General features: G+C 39.5%; 1 protein-coding gene across 4 annotated transcripts; it reads right to left on the bottom strand.

Annotated features, from left to right (window-relative positions):
• Nucleotides 1-779: 779 nt before the first annotated feature.
• On the bottom strand, nucleotides 780-19,492 carry zgc:158254 (uncharacterized protein LOC791209 homolog). 4 transcript variants are annotated; one of them, XM_036592201.1, is made up of 10 exons: nucleotides 18,529-19,474; nucleotides 18,061-18,142; nucleotides 12,520-12,698; nucleotides 11,042-11,132; nucleotides 10,322-10,354; nucleotides 9,237-9,402; nucleotides 8,848-9,033; nucleotides 7,156-7,246; nucleotides 2,648-2,753; nucleotides 780-1,498 (listed from the first exon to the last, which is right to left on the bottom strand). In XM_036592201.1, the coding sequence occupies exons 1-10, from the start codon at nucleotides 18,895-18,897 to the stop codon at nucleotides 1,299-1,301; spliced, it is 1,503 nt and encodes a 500-aa protein (XP_036448094.1). In that variant the 5' UTR covers nucleotides 18,898-19,474; the 3' UTR covers nucleotides 780-1,298. The 4 variants fall into 4 exon arrangements, 3 of the variants coding, with proteins under 3 accessions (XP_036448094.1, XP_036448095.1, XP_036448096.1); XM_036592203.1 differs by lacking the exon at nucleotides 780-1,498 and adding an exon at nucleotides 8,643-8,733 and having other exon boundaries at nucleotides 2,649-2,753; nucleotides 18,529-19,491; XM_036592202.1 differs by lacking the exon at nucleotides 10,322-10,354 and having other exon boundaries at nucleotides 18,529-19,466.
• Between the last annotated feature and the right edge of the window lie 1,080 nt (nucleotides 19,493-20,572).

Here is a 20,572-nt window from a genome sequence, read left to right as displayed (position 1 = left end):
CTCATATAATTGTAGGATTGCTTTATTAGTGTAGGCTTGAAATAGTGACATGCAGTGTCAAAGTTCAATCAAAATTGAAGAGAATCAGATCTGAGAAGCATGTTGAAGCTTGGGTTAATATAATCCTTCACACAGTTAGTCACCATTTCAGTTAGTCTGCATAGAAAAAAAAACAAAGCTGAGTGCCCTGTGGGGTGACATAACAAAGCAGGATTGTGACCTCACTGTTTGCCTACGGATAGAATGTTAATGGAATATTTGTTCTTGTTTGGCACATGGTCATTCCACATAAGGACGATCCTGGTAGGTCTACATTCTTTTAGAATTACAAATTAGTACAAATTCATCATCAATACAAACTGTTTAAAACAGAACCATTGTCTTCTGATACTAAACTTTCTTATAGGCTGTATTTTTGCTTTAGCTGCCCTAGCCTGCTCATGGGTTTAACCTGACAGATCAAGGCCTGTGAAGTCTCTAAGTACAGTAGAAGAGTAATTTGGTTATTGTGCAACAAGCTACATTGTGCAATGTACCTCTAGAAACTACATATCAGCATAAGGTAACCTGGAGTTGTAAAATGATCATTCTGTGTCCCAATTCAAATGGCAAACTATATTCTCTGCTTTGGTGCCATCTTGTGGAGACTTGTTTAGACATTTAGATGTGTGGAATAGTGAGAGTTGTGAAATGTGAGAGATTTGTCAAGTGTAATTCTGCCTTCAAGTCGTACACTTGTGCTGTAAGTAACCTTATAAACCTAAGACACTTGAGCCAGGTTGAGTTTTTGCATTTATTTACCATTTAAAACCTTAATTGCAACATAACTTTAACTGGAATGTAAGTACAGACATACCTTGTCTGTTGTAATGAATCAAACTGAGAAAGTGCATGTACATAAACAAACCAAGACATAAACAGATAAATACAATATGTGCAAATAAATAGACTACAATAACTTATAAATAATTAACAATAAATATGCAACATTCAATAAATATCTTCAATATATAAAATTTAAATCAAGGAATTGCTTTCAATAGCATTTAAATATTTATTTTGAGGTTTATTTTGTACTAAGATTGAGTTTCTCTGTCAAACTTTAAATTTAACTGATATGCAACATATTAGCACTACCAGGCGGCAGTGCGACTACAAAAGGTGCTATTGGCTGAGGTGGCCATTGCTGATGACCTGAGACCAGCATTGCAGTGATAAAGATGAGTATTTTGGTGGTAAAAGGACAGCCTTTGATCCGCACAGACAGAAGGAGCAGCGTTGGCTGGAAGCTGTAAAGCTCATAAATCCTGGTGGAGGTCATTGTGCTCAGTCCCATGTTCCTCTGACCTGAGGGGTTGCCCAGAGACCAGGCGCTGGTAACGCTCCTGACGCTGTTGGTCAGGGTCGACGTTGATCCAGATGCTGCCTATCCACTTAGAACCTCGAGTGACCATGCAATCGCCATGCAGGGAGAACTCGTCCAGTTCTCCTACCCAACCTAAACAGATACAGTGAATGAGTAGTGATCATCTAATACCTCCACGAACTGTGTAAAATAGAAAAAGAGAATCAAGTCGCATTTATAGACTGCTGCGTGATCTGCTCTAATCAGAGCAATCCTTCAGCTTTAAATAGTCAAGAAATACAGCCTACATTCAGACATTTTGCAAGCCCAATCTCACATCCCTGTCTTGATTTTACTTCCCAAGGACCCTCGGCTAGAGTAAGCACATTTTCATTAGCATGAAAGCCATTACAGTTAATTGTAAAATTTGTTACTGATTAATTCAGTTGTGTGCTAGCTATGTATAGCATTTGTTTACAAATATATTTAAGTTCACAAAAAGTTAGGCATGTACATGCCTTTTTAGGCTCATACCCATGCCTTTTTAGGCTCCTCCCAGAGTTGTTGATTGACAGCTATTATTTTAATTTGTTAAAAAATTTTAAATTGTTAAAAAAGTAAGATCAGGACGAGGAGTATTTCAGGGTCTACTGTCGTACATAGCTCTTTGTGCACACACGTGACATAAAGAAAGTTAAAAAAAAGTTCACATTCATCTTACCATAAAATTAATTGTTTTTGTATATATTGCATACACATTTGAGTATTCTATAGGCCCTATAAATGTGCCAGTAAACTCTGCCAGTTGTGAAAACACCCTAAAATTACTACATATTACCCTAGCATATCAGATATGGCCTAATAAAATTCTCCTAAATCTTGTGAGCTTTCACCAGGCCTCAAATATTTATGTATGTTACTGAGAGTTGGTGAATCAGGCTCTTAGCAAAGAGTAAAACACTTCTCTGTGGTTGTCACAATACCAGAGTTTTACTTCAGTGCCAAGCATGGCATCACAATGCAACTGGACTGAACACAGACAAATATTCAAATTAAATACTAGCAGCTTAATACTTCTGTAGCTTATCTGAACACTGGTTTGTTCAACTAAAAATCTAGGTTAATGACAGCATGTGTGACTCCTGAAGTGAATGAGTGAATCCTCATGAGACTTTTTTTTTAACAAGACTAAGCCTGACAAGGGAGCCTCCCACACCTCCCACATGCACATTAATAGCAAAAACTGAAAAAATGCAAAAAGAGTGAGAAAGAAAAGGAATATGTTAATAAAGTGGTAGTAACCATTGCCGTCTGAGAGGTGGTTATACCACAGCAGGGCCGTTCCGGCAACAGGCTTAATCTTCAGATTCCCTTTGGCACAGTACTGCTGAGAAAGGTCACCCAAGGCCTGATACACACAAACACACACACACACACACACACACACACACACACACACACCGATGGAAGCATTGTAAGTCATTGTTAAGTTACTGTGTGTGTATAAAAGACAATGAGAGGCTGATAAATGTGTTGATATGTTGTGTTGATATGTACATATTACTCCACATTTTGACATATATTTGACACTACACATCCATATAACATATAACTTATTGCTGGTTTAAAACTAGGTTTTTATTTTTTTATACCATTTCTGTTGATCTAGGCTAGGAATCTCTAACCCTGTTCTAACCTTGTTCAAGACCATAACAAGACCATTCTGCAGACTTTATTTCTGACCCTAATCTTATACACGATTCAGCTATTTAGGGTCATCTGGAATATGTTACGCCTGGAATCGGAGCAAGATACATTGGATTAGGGTTGAAACTGAAATCTGCAGGAAGGTAGCTCTTGTATAATATGTGCCAATGCTTAGTAAACATAGAAATAATAATGATTCACACCAGCTCTCTCTCATTAAACACACTTAGTCAAAGTAGATAAAATGTAATGTTCGATAAAGCTGTTGGATATCACAATGATATGTTGTTGATTGTTTATTTGTATAAACAGAAATCGTTAACATCTACATTAAGCAAAGAACGTATAATTACAAAAGCACCATTCACTATTGTGCAAAATTAAAAAAATCATGAAATACAAAATCATGAAATAGCTACTTGCATCAGAACTACAAGCACTATAAGGCTGCTTAAAAAATGGTCAGCAATCCCTGAGCCTTTGCAAAAATGGCTACTATCCATCCATCCATTAAATTCCTTGACATAATTGTTATGGTTATGCAGGGTTGTTGTGACTAGGGGTGTCACAATATGCACAATATTTTTTTCCCCCGATACGAGGGTCACGAGGCGGGGCTATGACTTGAATACAGTTTTATTTCATGCTGTAAAGTCTGTGATAACTGCAGTTACACTCTGGTGCCTGAAAAAAATCAGAGTAAGAAGCTAACTTCAGCTTTGTCTGCCTTCGATGGTTGACTAGCCAAGCTCTTTGAAATAGCTGGATAAAGCATTATCCTTATCCTCTTTTCGGAAGCACTTTTGTTTCCCAGTTGAGCACAATAATGACGAGCAATGAGTGGTAGACTGAACGGTGACCACATGCCAACACTGCGCAAGAATCAAGACATCATCCAAATGTCTAATTTGCTGGAGCGAGGAGCAAACAATTTCGAATGGTCAAAACAAATAACTCCACAGAACAGTTTGCTGGGGGTGACTGAGCCACATTAGAAAATTCTCTCTCACACTCATTTTAGCCAGAAGGTAACAGCCACAGTTAGGGATGTGGGAAGTGGAGGTGCTAAGGGTGCTGAAGCATCCCCTGATTTCAGGACTGCCACTGTTAAAAATAATAGTAATAATAAAATATTCTGTTCTTTATAATAATTGTAGCGTAGTAGAGACCCATGTGTGCTTATTTTAGAGTGGAGTATGTATTTTTATATTTTCAAAAGTTCTGTGAAGTGGCCTGTAACTCGACATAGACTTCCTCTCTTTGAACCTCAACCTCTGATTTTTTTCAGCGACATGCCCCCACAGCAGCCAGTAGCATCCTTACATTGTTCTTTAAACTTAAAAATAATCATCTATCATTATAATAATGTTTTATCAACTGTTATATCTCCCACTCTGTGTGCGTTTCAGCGTTAAATCTCACCGCATGATTGTGGGTATGACACAACTGATTACCGCTCCACATATCAACAGTGTGATTGGTCGCCGCTCAGTTCATTTGCATAAAGTCTGTCTAGAACGAGAGAGCAAAGAGATGATGCGAGTCAGCGATCTGATGTGTCAGTTAGGCTACATTTATATATTGTTATCTCTGGCCTCATTGTAGCCCTATATGACACCTTCCCGCATCCCTGGCCACAGCTTATCTACAAACTCAACATCTGACTGTAAACAAACATGTCATGGTCAGAGCCATAACAACATGTGTTTGCCAAACACACGTGCAACATGTAATATCTTGTACTTTTGTATGACTTACTATGCTTAGTTATTTTATGTCTTCTAAGAAAATGACTTGTGCCAGTTATCCCTTCAACTAGCTATGTTAGCATTTCTTTTTCAAATTTTGTAGCAAAATGTATCGTATTGTAATACAAATACAGAAATACATATTGTATGGTGAATTTTGTGTACCCTAGTAGCCATTACTGCTTCATACATTCTTCACACAGCACTAAGACTGAGAACAGTCATCACGTTTGAAGCCTCTTTCCAGGTTAGTAGCCTAGGAAACAGTAGTTTTAAGCTGTGCATGTACATGTGTCTTGTAAATAGCCATTTATGTAAAATTACGTGTAAGAATGTACTGGCCAAAAGTATGTAGACACTGACCATCATTCCTACATAAGCTTGCTGGGCATTAATATGGACTTAGCCCCCCTTTGCGCCTATAAAAGCCTCCACTCTTCTGGAAAGGTTTTCCACAAGATTTTACAGTGTGCCTGGGGGAATTTGTGCCTATTCAGTCAAAAGAGCATTTGAGAGGTCACGCACCAATGTTGGATGTGAAAGTCCTGGCTCACGTTTGGGATGAATTGGAGCATCAAATATGTTAAATGGGTTAACGTCAGGGCTCTGAGTTCCTCCACACCAAACTCACAAAACCATGTCTTTATGGACCTCTCTCTGTGCACAGAGGCACAACAGGACAGGGAACAGGAACAGGAAAGGGCCTTCTCCAAACTGTTGCCACAAAGTTAGAAGCTTATAACTGTCTAAAATGTCTTTCTAAAATGTCTAAAATGTCTTTCTTTTTTTTTTTACTCAAATTTCTCCCCAATTTAGTACTCTCCAATTCCACCCGCTTGTTAGGACTCCCCCAATCACACGATACTATCAATGCTAGGAGGATGAAGGCTAACACAGGCTTCCTCCAAGACCTGTGAAGCCAGCAACCGCATCTTTTCGAACTGCCGCTTATGCAACGTCATTGGACAGCTGAACGCGCTCGGAGAAAAGCACCAACTGCCAGATCTGTTGCATCAGCTAACAGACGCCCACGCTGACTAGCATTGCGTTGAGTGATGGGGGGAGACGGGGGGGGGGCATCCTACCCACCCAGAGAGCGGGGCCAATTGTGCTCTCTTGGACTCCCAGCTACAGAAGGCTGTAGCATCACCAGGGATCGAACTCACGATCTGATGATAGGGCCAACTCTTAGCCGGTTGCGCCACTTGGGAGCCCCCTAAAATGTCTTTCTACACATTATCCTTTATCAGACTGCCAGATAGTGAAGTGTGGTTCACTGCAGAGAACATGTTTCCAGTGCTCCAGAGATCAGTGATGCCATGCTTTATACCACTTCAGTTGCTGCTTGGCATTGCGCATGGAGATCTTAGCCTTGTGTGAAGCTGCTTGGCGAGTAAACCTATTTTATGAAGCTCCCATCTCCCGTTTTTGTGCTGCCGTTACTTCAAGAGGCAGTTTGGAACTCTAATGAGTAATGCAACAAAGGACAGGCGATGTTTACACCCTATGCACTTCAGCACTTTGTGTTGCTGCTCTGTGAGCTTGTGCTGTCTACCAGTTCCATTTCACAATAATAGCACATAAAGCTGACCGGGGCAGATCTATCAGGGCAGAAATTTCACAAACTGGCATCCTATGACAGTGTCACATTTAAAGTCACTGAGCTCTTCGGTGCAACCCATTCTACTGCCAGTGCTGGTCTATGAAGACTGCATATGCATGTGATTTTATACACTTGTTAGTGATGGGTGTGGCAAAAATACCTGAACTCAATAATTAGGAGAGGTATCCACATACTTTTGGCTATATATTGTATAAGTTACTTGTTCTTCACATGGGAGAGCACAGTGCAAGCCTGGCAAACAGAAGCACTTGGGGTTCTAAGGCCTGCTAATTACATTGCATCATTAATTACATCACTCTGGCACTGCATATGTGAACTAATTTATCCATTCTGCCAAACAATGTGTTTGCAGAAACTTCTATTGTGACAATACTAAAAATACGATTTTACTGTGCAGCCCTAGCCTGCAGAGTATTTTGATAAATCCAGTTCAAAGTCACTGCATTTATGAACATGTTAGTGCATTATGTGTAGTGTGACAGGCTCATCTGGACATTTTAGCTTTGGAATTCTGCACTAGCAACAGCCTAAAACACAAAAATCAGACACTCTGCATGGCAAAATTATTGTGCCATCACAGTTATGAACCTTTATGCAGGACATGTTAAAGTCAAGAGCCAATGTCACAGAAACAACTAAGGCCTAGTTTTCCTGGTCCTTTCTTTAGTTGCCCTGACAACAGAGCTCACTTCCCTTTATCGCTATGGAAACAGAGTGCGGACGTGGCTCACCTCCTCCTCATAAGTCCTGTTGTCAGCCACGGGGAAGCTGCTCTCCCCGCCTCCATCCACCATATTCAGAAATAGCAACAAAGTCACGTATCTATCAACAACAAACACCAACACGTTTAATCGTACAGCCTTTAACTCACAAATACAAATCTGTGTGTAAGATGTTAGTGTGTTAGAACTGATAAACAATGAACCTTCACATAGAAAATACAATAACTGAAAGAAATAGCACCCCCTATTTTAAGTCTGAACACACAGGTTGAGAGGCTTTGGAGCCAAATAGAGTTGTTCAGTTATACAAATATGATAAAATGAGTAGTAATAGGCCTGTTTCAATTATTTTTGTCGCAACAAACAGAATGTAAACCGGGTGCATTTTCATCAGTTGGGCTGAGGCAAATATATGTAAATATAAATAAAAGAAATAAGAAAATGCATTTATTGAGACATGGCATCGATCTTACAAAAACAACAAAAAACTTCTAACTTGGTATGTCTAATTGAGCTCAAGCTCGGTCTGTCGTCAGTTGGGCTCTAAGTACTCTAAGTACTAAGTACTTACAGCTAGAAAGCACAATCAGCCAATTTGGCTGCCTATACTTGTAATGATCCACTGCAAATAAATGAACAAAAACAGACAATTAATTTAATAAATGCAATATTTTTATATGGTCAGCTAAAATGTCATGATCATAATAGATCTAACTTATACTTTCTACTTTGGCCTGTTGCGATTATGAAATTTTAGCTGATGAATAATTGTCATATCAATAATTGCAATTATTGTTAAATGTTTAAAGCCTAAAGAAGCTAAATAGCCTGATTAGCTATATTGTTTCCAAACCGTCGATACCCTGTAGGTACAGACAACTGACACAGCTCCAGCTCAGGTAAATAAATGTTCCTCACCACTACCTTCTAAAAATGTTGTAGCACCTGAAGTTGGAGAGTTTCTTGTTTTCATAAGACCCTAGACGTATCCAAATAAATGTGTTTTCTACTTTTTTATTTATATATATTTGCAATGTAAACATATGATTATGAAAGTTAACAACTGTGGAAAATAATTACAATCAAGTCAAGAAATTGTGATCAGGATCATTATGTAGTAATTGTAACAGGCCTAGTACAAACAGAAAAACGCTTAAGGATTAGGCACGCAATCAAGGACAGTCATTTACAGTTAATTGCAAGTAAGTGGGTGAGTGCTTGTTTGCGTTCAGATCTTTGCTTGTTTGAAAGTTGTATGATATTAAAAGCAGAGTAGTTCAGATGTCATTCCTAGAATCATCTTTCTAAGCAGCTTTGATCAGTTAAACCCAATGGATGAGATGTTTAGCTTAGTTCCTCTCTTCCCGTTGATTTTGTTAGGTCTGTTAGGATATGTACACAGAATTGCACAGTTAAAGCATTTCTCCAAGCAAGTTCAGCTGTCCTACAATGATGCATGAAAGGCAGTTCAAAAGAGGCGGCAACAGGCTACTTGCATCGCGGAGGCAACACAGGCTTGCCTTTGCCCTTCCTGGTTGGGAGCATTGTGTGATACTGCAGACGCAGAGCAACTGAAAAATGGCAAATCTACCCAGAAAATTGGGTAAAATTTAAGAAAACAGTTAACAGTTTGTCTTTCTGGTGTCCCAAAATTAGGATGTACAATATAGACAAAAACACATCTGGTGAATTTATACACACCTGCATGATATATGGTTGGGGGCAGAGCTGTTTGCAGCCAGATATGTATGCACACAGCAGCTATCTGGATTGGAGGGGCCACTGTCATGGTGGGCATGACTGTATCCACCTTGCTCGTAGTGAACCACTTCCAACGGCTCACTGAGATCAATCAATGAAGATGGGAGTCGGGTTAAACGAGTCACCCTAGGAGGAAGACAGAGAGAGACAGACAGAGAGAGAGAGTGAGTCACCTGACATTTAGAAAGCACCAAGTAAATTCAAAAGCTAATGAATTGCTAATGAATTCATAGGTAATGAATTGGTGTGTGGTGCCTCATAAGCCCCACACAGTGAAAGTTAAAGTGTTTTTACACATGCATAAATATGAAAATATGAACATGTATTACCTGTTCCTGATGCTCTTCAGAAGGTGGTGGGTGCCTTCTCCCAGGAACAGTCGCGTTTGGATGCTCTTCTGTCTAATTTGGTTCTGTCCATACAAGCCCTGCCCAGCACCGCCATGCCGAAACACATTACCACTCACCTGCCTGAACTCCTTTAGTGACAGCACTCCTACATCCACACAAACACACAGGACCAAGGATATTAAACTCCTGTCCAGAAACGTCGAGGTTCAACAGTTTGTGTGACAATCACAATTCCATTCTATCTTACTGAATTAAATGCAGTTTTTGTAGTCAGATTAAGAATAACAGTATACCGCAACTACAAATTAACTGAACTGTACTATGACTGTTTTATTTGACAAAATGGCACAAAAAAAAAAATCAAATTCAACATGCTATCACTGTGTTTGCTTTCGCATCTGCTTCGGTGTTAGGAAGCGTCACAATATTACACACAAATATTAACTTCTTACCTTGATTATTTTCCACACAGTTACCCTAATAGCATGACTCCATTAGCAGCACAGGCCTAACTACAACTTGTTTAATGTTGCAATCATTTACAGACATCATGAAACAGAAATTAAAGTGTAATTGACATACTTGGTAGACCACATTGTTTGCCAGGTTGGTCTACTGTGTTCGCATATTGGCTGGTCATACATCACAACTTGTAAACTTGGGTAACATGGACCTTGCCTGAGTTTATCACCTGCATTTTTGACTATGTCAGCTGTTTGTATTCTACTTCCTTGTGGTAAACTTGAAAATTCACATGTTTGCAAGCCTATTAAACACCTGCTACATTGTGTTTGAACATGGAAATCACTAAGACCCCATTTACACCTGGTCATTTCATGCGTCTTGAGTATCAGGATTATATCTGGATAAGGTCAAGCCACATAAAAATGCAAGTGTCAATGCACCCAACACACATTGAAAACAGATACAAATCCAATTGCTTAAATCACTTTAGGAGGTGGCTGAGATGCATTTGAGCCACGTTATAGCAGTGCAAAGGCATCCATCTCTCCAAGACACATTTTACAACCAAAACCCCTCCAAGTACAACTAAACCTGCTCACCATGCAGTACTTCACTGGGCACACGATCCATGTCTGCAAAGAAGATAAAAGAAGATGATCCTGATAGTACACAATCCAGATACTAGTCACATGAAGTGACCAGGTGTGAATGGGGCCTAATGTTTGCCCTTGCCTTGACTGAAACTGAATACCTTGTGACTAAGTACATCAGTTCCTAACTCTAAAATCATCTGCACTTTCAGTGATAACTTTCCTTTTTTCACTGCTCAGTTCAAATTAAAATAAATAAAAACTTTCATTATATACCTTCATTGGCATGACTGTTTTAAACATAGTTGTTGGAGTATTGTAATTGATTTAAAGTAACAACAGAGTGATAGCAGCAATGATGGCATTAAATGAACAGAGAGTAGCAATACAATCTCTCCCTTTTATTTGTGTTAGTTCTGGGTCAGTGAATGTGTTCACTCTTTCCCCTCCGGAACCGAACCACAGCAGGACACTGGCCAGACAACAGAAGAGGGGCAGTACCTTTGTGCGTGTGTATGTTTGGGGGTGGGGGTGGAGCGGATGTGTGGGTGGGTTGGGGGATCCAGTGTAACCCCTCATAATAATGAGATTTTAATGAGTGATGATAGGATCTATCCGGAAGCTTTTGAAAAAAATGGTGGGTGTTATGTTGTCGCTTTGGACCAAACACTTACTGACACACACACACACACACACACTCATACACATACACACACTCACTCTATTTACCAGCAGGGCTTCTTTCAAGACCCATGTGAATTTCCCGCAAGCTGTATGAGCTCAGCCAGGATCCATCATTTGAGAGTGACAGACTCAAAATCTGTGACAAAACAAAACAAAAAATATCTTTTATCACAGGGTCTGCTGTTTCCTCTGCTCTTCCATCCCCCTATCATCCCTCTCACAAATTCATCCTACAGTGCTTAAAAGTAGTCTTGGATATCATCATTTGGGTTTTAGAATTGTTTGTTTTTATTATTATTTAAATGTATTACATGATTGCAGTTCAAATTGTGCTTCACTATGAACAAAAGTACATAATTTCAGCTATGGGTCCAGCTGAACAATAATAAGCTAAAAAACTTTCAATTTACCCCTTCAAAAACAAAAAACAGAACACGTTGAGACACTAATCCAAATGCACACATCATGATTAAACCAGAGATCTCCAGTGCTCTTCTGAAAATCCTCATCCAACATGCTTGACTCAAAATGCCATTAATTTTCTGAAAGATATTGCTTTAGTAAACTTCAATACTGGGCTGAATTAATCTGTCAAAAATACTATCTCTTCATAAAATACCCTTAAGAAATGCAGGAAAAATCCAAAATTAAGTATAAAAAATGTACTGAAATCATGGAAAGATACAGAAAGTGTTCATAACCTCTGTCCATCCAAAAAGAAAATCTAACAAGCCTGGTTGACCAGAATACTTGAAAAGGAGGGATGGCTGAATACTGAAAATGCGGTCATAAATGTATTAATGTATCCCAGTAACAAATTCTTACACATTTTGCAATAAAGTGGGTAGCTATGTGATTTTCAGTTAATGAATTGTATGTAACATGCCACAAAATGCAACATAAATCCAGAATAACACCAATGCTAGCTTACAACTGTCCACCACCAAGGAGACTGCTCAGTTCCATCATCCCTAATAATGCCGAGTTTAGTAATGCTGAGATTAATAACTGGCTGATCACCTTCGTTTATCAGTCTACTCAGGCTTTTGCAGAGCTCAGTAGCGATAAAATTAATAACTAGCCCATCACATTGATTTATCAGCCTAATCACAGACCTTAGCTGGAACTGCAGTGTTTGTAAAGAAGCCTCAAGCATCAACACAGCATCAACACCTCACATAAATTAGTTCATAGTGCCTCAATAAATCATTACATTAAAGTATTGCTGTTTTCTCCTACTGTAGTGTTACATTCAAATAATTAAGCATTCTACCACATAGGTAGCTAGCCTAGATATAGAGGCTGTATGCATATAAACTATTTTAGTCTCATTTCTATTATTTCAACGCTGAAGACTGAGTAGGATATTTTGAACAAACTGGATGACATTGCCCCTACACTGCTGACACTCATGAAAGAAGCAGTGCTCCCTCACCTGTCAAATTCCAATTTGATCCCTGAGTCTTCATTTCTGCAATGCACACAACTGCCATAGAGGCTGATAGTGGCTGTGTGAGACTGACCTCCTCTCTCTGCAGCAAACCGTCCTGGTTGAGATCCAGCAGACTGAAGAGCTCATCCTGGGTCAGCTGCTCCTCTAGACTGTCCACGGGAGCTGGCCTTGGGCTGGCAGTGAGGCCCTTTAACTGCGCCAGCTGCATTACAACCGCACACTCCTCTGGGCTCAGAAACCCTGGAATCTCTAAGTTGCAGAATGGCACACAAAAAAGAGAAGTTATCAAACTATCAATCTATCAAGCTTTATTTAGGCTTTTATTTAGAGTACATTGGAAGTGACATTTGCAATAAGCCTAAATAAAGCTTGATAGATTGATAGTACATTCAAGGTGACTGTCATTTGCAATAAACAGAGCATGACAATACAGGTTATGCAGTTATTAAAAAAAACATTGTGATGAATATGTGTAAAATGAAATGTAATCAATTAAAGCCAGTAATACTATCAAAATCATGTTAAAATGAAAATTACTAAGTATAAAATAAGAACAAAAAAGAAATAAAAGTAAAAAAATAAAAAAACAATACAAAAATAAACAGACCAAAACAGACCAAAATAACAAGCAACTAAAACAAACAAAACCATCAAATCTGAACATAAAATGAAATTAAACAAAAATTAACTAAGAATCAACTAAAATCCCATTCAGTCTTTGTAGCTACACTCACTGGACATTTTAGCAGGAACACCTTCCATACAAGTGCACTGCGACTGTACCTCATCTGTTGCTGCGCAATTTATCAACAATTTAACAACAGCTCACTGAAAATAATACTTTTGAGTTTACCTCAATCTAAAGTTCAGCTAAAGGGGAATTCCAGTGATTTTTCAAAATATCTGTAATTAAATTGTTAAAATGTGAACAAAGTCATGCACAAAGCCATTGGTTTGATGTGAAATGCTATTTTCTAGAGAAACTTACAAAGTCAGAACTATTCACAGTGGTAATGATAGGAACCAGGTGTCTGGCCTTTAAAAACTACCTTGCATGAATATGCTGCTTTTGATTTAAACATATTTTTTAAAGCCAAGCAGGACATTGGAAAGCAAAACCGTCCCCAAAGTAAACTTATTTTAATATGTTTTAGCTAAATTTTTTCACTGTTTTACCATTAGCAACATTATGTATAAATAAAAAAACTTGTGTACGTTCACTAGTCATTTTGGATAGTAAAGAAAATGCTATTTAGTGATATCCTATATTCCTGTCACCACCCATTGAAACAATGAGTGAGTTTCTCTGCAATAAATCATTTTGCATCAAAGCACTCTGAATGACTGTTAATATGGAAATTTGGCTTCAGTTCTTGAATTAGCTGTGTCTGCCTAACAAAGTGGTGGTGATTTATTTTTTCAGAGGAGTTCTTTCTAAGCACAGTTTGTTTGGAATAGTTACTGAACATTGGTGTGAAAGAGGGCACTGAGAGATTTTAATCTGAGATTAAAGGATCACATTCACACTCTGTAGCATTAACCTATAGGGTCTCTCACAACTAGCCCCCCATGCAAATGAGTGTTAACGTAATCAATTCTCAAATGAGATTGTGCCTATGAATGAAAATACTGAGCACTGACACAGAGGTCCTGGATTAATTTAAAATTATATCAATGTTGATATTAGTTGATGCTGGCATTTTAACTGAATTGTACATATTTTGAGAACTGTAATAAAGAAAAGCTGTATAAACTGGACCGTATTTCACACTATATGTTTTACATGATTGATCCTCACTCTACACATCAACAGCATATAAGTGTGAACAGAGGCCATTAAGTGATTTTGGATATGGGGATAATGAATTCCCCCTCCCTACCCCCACCCGTCTTCTGGGACTGCTTGTGGTGCTGCCATTGACAGTGTTAATGAGACTGGGGCATTAATGGTTTCCGGTGGGGGCCATTGTCCCTCTAGAATAGAGAGCAGCTAGTGTCAAATTGCTTATAAAGGATTGAGTTTCATTTTCCACAGCCATTGTTATGTTTCAGTGCAGACAATTTCTGCAGCAGCGTGTACACACACACAAAATTTTACAAGATGTTTTCCGCATGGCTGGCCTAAACATACAGGGGGTGACATGCTTCCTCTCTGCTTCCTTATTTGATGGCATGAAGGTTAGAGGAGGGAGGGCTTCCTGGGAAGTGCAAGCAGAGGAAGTGTGGGCCACATTTGGGGTAGAAACAGCATTGTGCACCCAGCAGGTGAAGAGCAACTCCACAACCCCCAGAAGCAGATAAGCAGCCACTACTATACTGGCTTTCACACTTGCATTTTAGAAGTTATACTGAACAATAGAGTTATCAAATGCAGACAATTGCTACATAAACTGCAAAGAAGCCACAACTTTGAAACTATTGCAGTGATTAGCAGTAGTGTAAGGGTAAATACTACAGTTCAGAACACTATCAATTCTTCTTGTTTTGCTCTCTATGTTTCCTTTCACCTACTCAATTTACTTTTTTTTTTATTTTGTTGTAGTGTAGCGACACAAGATACGCACATCTTTGGAGTGTGCCTATACTTCCTCAACCATTTTGAGTCTGAGACTTATCTGCCACCATTCCCGTCTGTTTAATTTACTAAAAATACAGGTAACAAATGCAAAATTAAAAAAATTAAAAAATGGAAAAAAAATAGAAGTGCGTGATGGAAATCCTACCATTCATCATCTCCAGCAGGGAAACGGAAGAATCAGTGCGCACACACACACACACCCTCCAAATCTCAAGCATCACAAGACCCGCCTTCACCCAAAGGGCCTCCAACGGTGATGTATAAATACACCTATCACTGCCCTGTTCTGACACTTCCCTGAACTACTGGCTGAAAGAAACCTGCTTTGCTAACGCTTCCATCAGGACTATGACTCTGCTTGTGTCCGCTTTGCTGCTATTCCTGGTAGGCTGGAGCTCATGGGCCATGCCTGATGGGCACTGGGAGCCACAGGGCTCATCACGTTGCATCCCCATCCCTTTCAGCATGGCTTTGTGCCAGGGGCTGGGCTACAACACTATGCGTATCCCCAACCTGCTGGGCCACGAGTCGCCTGCCGAGGCTGTCCAGCAGAGCACCAGCTGGCTGCCTCTGCTTGCCCGCGAATGCCACCCGCATGCCCGGATCTTCCTCTGCTCACTCTTCGCCCCTGTGTGTCTCGAAAGGTAAGAGAAGCCATCCACTTGGTTGAGATATTTGGGGCAGGTACAAGAATATATTTGTAATTTGGGAGGTTTGCATGTTTCAGGCCAACCAGTGAAGAATTAATGGAACAGTTCTGCAAAAAAAGTGTCCAAAGTCTGCAGTGGAGTTACAAGGCTAATGCAGCTAATAAGTAATGAAAGCAAAATTAAATAGAAAAACTTAAGAGGCAAATGTGTCTTGGCTGACTACATTTGGGGTTAGGAGAAATTGTGTAAATTGGATTTTTCACAGAGCTATTGCTTTAAGATGTATGGACAGACAGTCAAGTCAGGAATGCTGCCCACAGTTGCCCTAAATGGTGAGAGAAGATTATGGAAATCAGTTTGTTTGTGCCTGCTTTGAAACAAAAGAGTTGCTTAGGTTGTGGACTGTTTGGTTCCTTTCAGAAACCAATGTCCTTGCACATACAGGCCATCTACACACTCTCTCCCCATTGCATGCAAGTAATTTTCACTTGTATTGTGCCCATGAATAACTTTGAACTATTCTTTGCTGCAAATTCAATTGCTTTGGGTAACTAATCTGAAACTACACAGCTACAAGAGCCTGCAACCTCAATAAATCTCAACAGATCATTATAGTAGTGAAGACCTAGTGCACACACAACACTCCTTAAAAAAAACTTTGAAATGTATGTTGTCTGGCAGTTTTTTCCACAAAAAGACTTAACCATAGCGTCCCCTCCCCAGTATATTGCCACCAAAGTATATTTGCCTGACTGTAACATTATGCAGTTTCCATTGCCTCCCATTTTAACAAATTCCAAAAAGAAAATAGTTTATATTATTGAGGATAAACAAGGGCATAGAGTGTCACTGACATCAAGCATCACTCCTTGTCCCTGTGGTCATTTCCTCGCTCTTTTTTCACCCCTACTGACCCCCCCTTACTTTCTCATTCCTATCAATTCTTTCATCTTTGCATTCTCTTTTACTACCTTTTCCTCAGGATCATTTCTCCGTGTCGGAGTTTGTGTGAGTCTGTACAGGACAGCTGTGCTCCCATCATGAACTGCTACGGCTACCCCTGGCCCAGAATCCTGCATTGTGACCAGTTCCCCAAAGACCACCTCATGTGTATCTCCTCAGTCACACACATGCCAAACAGCACCAGCAATGGCCGCAGAGGTAAGCTCACAAACTCTACTCTCTCTGTGTGGACTTGACAATAATAATGATGAAGGACAGCGTTAGTCTGTTTGACAAATAGTTTTCTATTAGTTCCTAACTGATGTGATCCTTTTGTTCGTTTCAGCGGTGCCACAAGCCAGCTGCACAGACTGTGAGTTAGAGGAGACCACATCAGCCAAAGAGCTGCTAGAATTGTTCTGCAAGAGTGATTTTGGTGAGTGCTCACTCAGTCATTTTAATGAACACAGTCTTTGCAAAGGTTACTGACATTCTCATTCATTTAAGCCCAACTATCCCCGTTTTCTCTTGACTAGGCTTGGGTGAGGGACAATATTATTGACACAGTGTCAAAAAAATTCAGAAAAATAAAATAAAAATATCAGACTCAACCAATAATCAAGGTTTCAACTTCGGTATCACGAATGAAAAACTGGTATTGTGCCCTATCTAAATGGGGTGTTTAAAAAAAAAAAAAGGTATATCATCAATTTTGAAAAGTTAATATTGCCAAACCCTACTCTTGGCCTTTCAATAGTCTCCATCTATTCTCCTCACAGCCTAACACATTCTTCTTACTCTCCTCTCTGCCTCTCTTTCAGTGGTTAAAGTACGCTTAGAACCATCCAACTCCAGCAGCTCAGCTCTGGCTAAGTTCTCCCTGGGTTCTCGGCTGGAGGTTTTTAAGCACGGGCCACTGCTGGGAGGGGAAATGAGGGGCAGGCTGGCCTTGTGGCTGGAGCGGGACGCCACCTGTGTGGGCAACCTGAGCCGCCATCATCCTCAGGGCGCCACCTTCCTTCTGACGGGCACTGTGACAGGCGAGAGGCTACTGGTCAACAAGGCTTTCAGCTGGAACAAACACCAACGACAACTCAGCCAGGCTGCACGGAAATGGAAACGTCATCGGTGTAGAGGGTAGAGGGTCAACGAAGAGAGGGAGAAAGTGAAAAAACTGAACAGAAGGGGGAACTAAAAAAAACTCCCCATGCCACTGCAAAATGGAAGGCATTTAAAAACTGGAAACTGGACCAGATAGTGCCTATATATACATATACATATATATACATATATATGTGTGTGTGTGTGTATATATATATATATATATATATATATATATATATATATATATATATATAGTAAATAGACGTTTTAACACAAGACAAAACACAATGCATATCATTACTGTTTGAGTTAACAAAGTTAACATTAAATAGCTCACCAAACAACAGTGGCTTCAGGCTGAGGGTCCGCAACTTATGAGTACGGTCAGGAGTTAGGGACACTGTTTGCATGTGGCCAACCTGAACAGAAAACAGACAACAAATTTAGCCACTGAACAGAATGCCTATTTAGTAGACAGCTAAAAGTGTGGTTTGGAAAAAAGTCATATTTTTCCCTTTACTCAAAATGCAGTCCTTTTCGGTCGAGACATGTTTGGTGTCTAAAGTTTGCTTCCTTGGTTTTATACTAAAACTGCGAGGCTAATGTACCTCAAATGTAATGTACCCTAGTATGTGTATTACTTGCATTACTACTTCCATTACTAAAGCAAACTTTGGACACAAAACATGTCTTGGCTGTTCAACTACATTTACGGGAAGGGGAAAATCCTCTACATTTTATTTATTGCCAGACCATTCCTTTAAGTTACAGTAGGACAGTTACTGGCGTATGACAATCTCCGTACCCGTATACCCTCCAAGCGTGGGAGATGAAATATGGGTCCTGACGAGCCTGAAGATGCAGTGTGGAGCTCGCTGGATGCCGGAGGAGCTAACGTTACACTCGAGCTTCTGTCAGCGAGGTTGTGTTCGTTCTTTGAATCGTCCCCGGATCCAGTGTTATAGTGCACATACAATAGCAAAGCTATTATATTTATTATGTAGAGGTGAAAGAAGACCATCACTACCACGAAGTATGCACGGGAGCAGACGCTGCTTCTCTGGAGACGAAGACAGTCCCGGGCAGACGGAGGAGGCGAAGGTGACTGGAAAGGTGTCGGTGGTCCATCTGAGCAACTTTCGGTACTCTGGAAATTCTCCTGGTATTCTACCATTTCGACAGTACGGCTCTGCAAACCCCTTTACGTTCGTTCGTTCTTTCTTTCATGTAGTAATCTAGCTTATCGTCTCATTCTGTAGCACAAACGATTATGTTGATAAATGGCATCGCCAGAAACGTTAACGCTGCCACTCGGCTCCTTAAGGGATATCGGGAAAAAACTCATTCACGCACACTGCCTTTTAGGTATTACTTACTGGCGTGGTGGTTTACCGCTCTGCTGGTAACCCACCTTTTCTGTGCTTCGGTTTCTCTCAGAAACACAGCTACCGTTAACCAGCTGGCTAGCTAATTTACCTGACGCGCTAATCCAGGTCTCAACGTATTTCAAAGACTTAACGTAACCTATATCGAATGACTCATTCAGTTTTCCTCAAATGTTAATTACTTCTAGTATCTAGTGACCATAGTTATTCAATAAATAAGCACAACAGTCACAGATTCGGAGATACCGCTGTCAAACGTCCTTGGAATTGTGAAGTCAACGACTACAGTAACATGTCATTGGCTTCTCGGATAGGTCTTCAAAATAAAAGCTCCAAGTCGTGTTCCATGACTAAATTTGTCAAGCACTGATTCCTCACATATTATTATTATTTCGAATTCTAAAATAATTTAACATTTTCTTCTTTTCTGCTTTTGTATGATATATGTGTATCATATTGTATGGAAATTGAACACGTAGACCAATTCTTCTTCTTTTCTGATATTTCAAAAGCAAGATTAAACTGAATTCACAGTATCTTCCCCTAATTTGGTTCAGAAATGTTCATTCGAAAAGGGTAACGTAAAAAACAGGTTTAAATACTTTCCCGTGCATGCTAGTTTGCATCTCTGGATCTTTGTATAAACAATTTAATATACATTTCAAAAGCCAACCGTAACTTTTACATTGGGCATCGACAGACTGATCAGTTGAAACGATAACATTTACGATAAATGTTAGCTAAAGTATGTAACTGTTAATAGGTGTCTGTGCTAAAGGTTACTAGTTAAAGGAGAATTCCTGTAAAATTCAATTGTGAAAATGTAAACATTATTCTGAGTGGTTTGATGTTCCCTTGTAAAGAAACATACAGTTATGATGGAGAGGTACATGCAAAACATTACCCCTAAAATACATATTTTTTTCTGATTTACCATGACTTTAATATAATAATTTTATAAGTAGGCTCACTGGTGGTTTTAGATAGTGAGTTGAATGGCTATATTTGTGTTGTAGACATTGTGACTCCTGGTTCCTATCACCACTATTGTAAAGAAATGTGAGTCAGTAGGTTTCTCTACAATGCTGTTGTATCTGTTGAAGTTTCATCAAGAGATATGAGTGAATCAATATCTGATTATTATAACTGATGTGATTTCGAAATGATACAGCAATTGTGTTTAGTTTAAACTGTCAGCAATGGAATGCAAGTAATAAACATTAATGGAGAACCCACATGACTCATTCAGGTTTAAGACCATGTTAAACCCTAAACTGCAGATAAGCTAATAATAGTGGAGTAATAATTCTATATCCAGTAGTCAAAAGTTTAAATAACGAGCCCTCAAAGGCTGGATAAATGTTCATCTGGCATTTAAGGGTACCCACATATGCATCAGCTTTGGAGACTGCAAACCAGGAGTTTCCAGAGCCATGGGGATGCCATGCTCTGCACATTTTTGTG

Source organism: Colossoma macropomum, unplaced genomic scaffold (assembly GCF_904425465.1).
Source record: "Colossoma macropomum unplaced genomic scaffold, Colossoma_macropomum, whole genome shotgun sequence".
NCBI lineage: Eukaryota > Metazoa > Chordata > Actinopteri > Characiformes > Serrasalmidae > Colossoma > Colossoma macropomum.
Note: the sequence above shows the minus strand (reverse complement) of the source record. Positions and strands in the feature narration are given on the sequence as shown.